At 48.1% G+C, this 2,500-nt stretch overlaps 1 protein-coding gene across 1 annotated transcript in view; it reads right to left on the reverse strand.

Moving 5' to 3' along the window:
- fgd1 (FYVE, RhoGEF and PH domain containing 1) overlaps positions 1-2,500 on the reverse strand; it is a gene marked incomplete at both ends in the record, with an annotated part of 22,793 nt that overhangs the window by 19,174 nt on the left and 1,119 nt on the right. Inside the window, 2 exons of the mRNA XM_080014503.1 lie at positions 291-471; positions 782-955. Coding sequence (XP_079870629.1) covers positions 291-471; positions 782-955 — 355 coding nt within the window. The remainder of the gene's footprint in view (positions 1-290; positions 472-781; positions 956-2,500) is intronic.

Here is a 2,500-nt window from a genome sequence, read left to right on the forward strand (position 1 = left end):
GGCGGAGGAGGGACATTTGGGGGAGGGGCCATGTCAGGGGGCGGAGCTATGTAAGGGGGAGGCGCTATGGCGTCTGTGGAGGACGGAGGTCTGAAGTCTTGTCCTATGACGATCTGCTCCCTGAAACACACACGTTAGTACTGTAGTAGTATTTTAGTAGTACTATGTAGTATGACAACATAACTAGTACATGTTGAACTGTACACTAAGTAAACAGTGACATCACAGATAGAAGTGTGTCAGCGCCACCATGTGGCTGGAATCGGCACAGAGCACCAATCAGGACTCACCTCTCAAACTTCTCGATGAGCGACAGGACGCAGGTGGGGGAGGAGCTCTGATCCGCTCGGGGGGAGGTGGGTGGAGCTGGGAGTGGCCTGCTCGGGGGGTGAGGGGCCTGGAGGGGAGGGTGGAGGGGAGGACGCACCCTGCATCCAGACTGCGGCTGGAGGTGGAGAGGCTTGGGTGGAACTGGAGTGGGAGAGAGAGAGAGAGACAGTTACCTCTCTGTCTGTCTGTCTGTCTTTCTGCCTGTCAGTCTGTCTACTCGTTTGACTTTCCGTCTGTCTGTCTACCTGTCCAACTATCCGTCTGTCTACCTGTCTATCTGTCCAACAGTCCGTCTATCTGTCTGTCTGTCTGCCTGTCTTTCTACCTGTCTAAATGTCCAATTGTCCGTCTCTCTGTCTGCCTGTCTACATGTCCAACTGTCCATCTGTCTACCTGTCTGTCTCCCTGTCAGTCTCTATGTGTGTCTCTCGAGCGTACCAGTCTCACTCACCCTGGGGTTTGGGTCCTGGCATGCAGGCTCTGGCCTTGCTGGTGGGGGCGACAGGTGGGGGCAGGCTGTCGGAGCAGCAAGGTTTGGGGGGCGGAGCCTCAACATCTGGCTCCGCCCCCTGCGGGCTGGAGGAACAGGAGGTCTCCACTGACATTAATCTGGGAGAGGTGGGGCCTGAGGGAGAGAGAGACAGAGAGTGAGACAGAGACAGAGACAGAGACAGAGACAGAGAGTGAGACTGAGACAGAGAGTGAGACAGAGAGGGATGAGCGGGAGACAGAGACAGAGAGTGAGACAGAGACAGAGAGTGAGACAGAGACAGAGAGTGAGACAGAGAGGGATGAGCGGGAGACAGAGACAGAGAGTGAGACAGAGAGTGAGACAGAGACAGAGAGTGAGACAGAGACAGAGACAGAAAGTGAGACAGAGATAGAGACAGAGAGGGATGAGCGTGAGACAGAGAGAGAGTGAGACAGAGACAGAGAGACAGAGAGTGAGACAGAGACAGAGAGTGAGAGACATTGTAAAACACTGTGATTTCATCAATGACCACTAGGGGCAACATGGTGACTAAATAATGTATTTCCACCTTGGGACAATGTCCTACTGGTAATGTCTGTATAGACACGGTCCAAACTGGTAATGTCTTACTGGTAATGTCCTCCTGGTAATATCCTACTTGTAATGTCCTACTGGTAATGTCCTACTGGTAGTGTCTTACTGATAATGTCCTACTGGTAATGTCCTACTGGCAATGTCTTACTGGTAATGTCCTACTGGTAATGTCTTACTGGTAATGTCCTACTGGTAATGTCTTACTGACAATGTCCTACTGGTAATGTCGTACTGGTAATGTCTTACTGGCAATGTCCTACTGGTAATGTCCTACTGGTAATGTCTTACTGATAATGTCCTACTGGTAATGTCCTACTGGCAATTTCCTACTGGTAATGTCCTACTGGTAATGTCTTACTGGTAATGTCCGACTAGTAATGTCCTACTGGTAATGTCTTACTGGTAATGTCCTACTGGTAATGTCTTACTGGTAATGTCTTACTGGCAATGTCCTACTGGTAATGTCCTACTGGTAATGTCTTACTGGTAATGTCGTACTGGTAATGTCTTACTGGCAATGTCCTACTGGTAATCTCCTACTGGTAATGTCCTACTGGTAATGTCTTACTGATAATGTCCTACTGGTAATGTCCTACTGGTAATGTCGTACTGGTAATGTCTTACTGGCAATGTCCTACTGGTAATCTCCTACTGGTAATGTCCTACTGGTAATGTCTTACTGATAATGTCCTACTGGTAATGTCCTACTGGCAATTTCCTACTGGTAATGTCCTACTGGTAATGTCTTACTGGTAATGTCCGACTAGTAATGTCCTACTGGTAATGTCTTACTGGTAATGTCTTACTGGGAATGTCCTACTGGTTATGTCTTACTGGTAATGTCCTACTGGTAATGTCCTACTGGTAAAGTCTTACTGGTAACGTCATACTGGTAATGTCTTACTGGTAAAGTCTTACTGGTAACGTCATACTGGTAATGTCTTACTGGTAATTTTAGAAAATTCTCCCCCAATATCAAATGGCAGCACCGACATGTGGTTTGGTTGCAGCAGGTCACAGAACCTGCACAGAACTATTCTACATTTGTCTATTCCATATTCATTACACTAAAACACACACACTCACACACACACAGACAGAAAC

This window comes from Zeus faber (assembly GCF_960531495.2).
Source record: "Zeus faber genome assembly, chromosome: 15".
Lineage (NCBI taxonomy): Eukaryota > Metazoa > Chordata > Actinopteri > Zeiformes > Zeidae > Zeus > Zeus faber.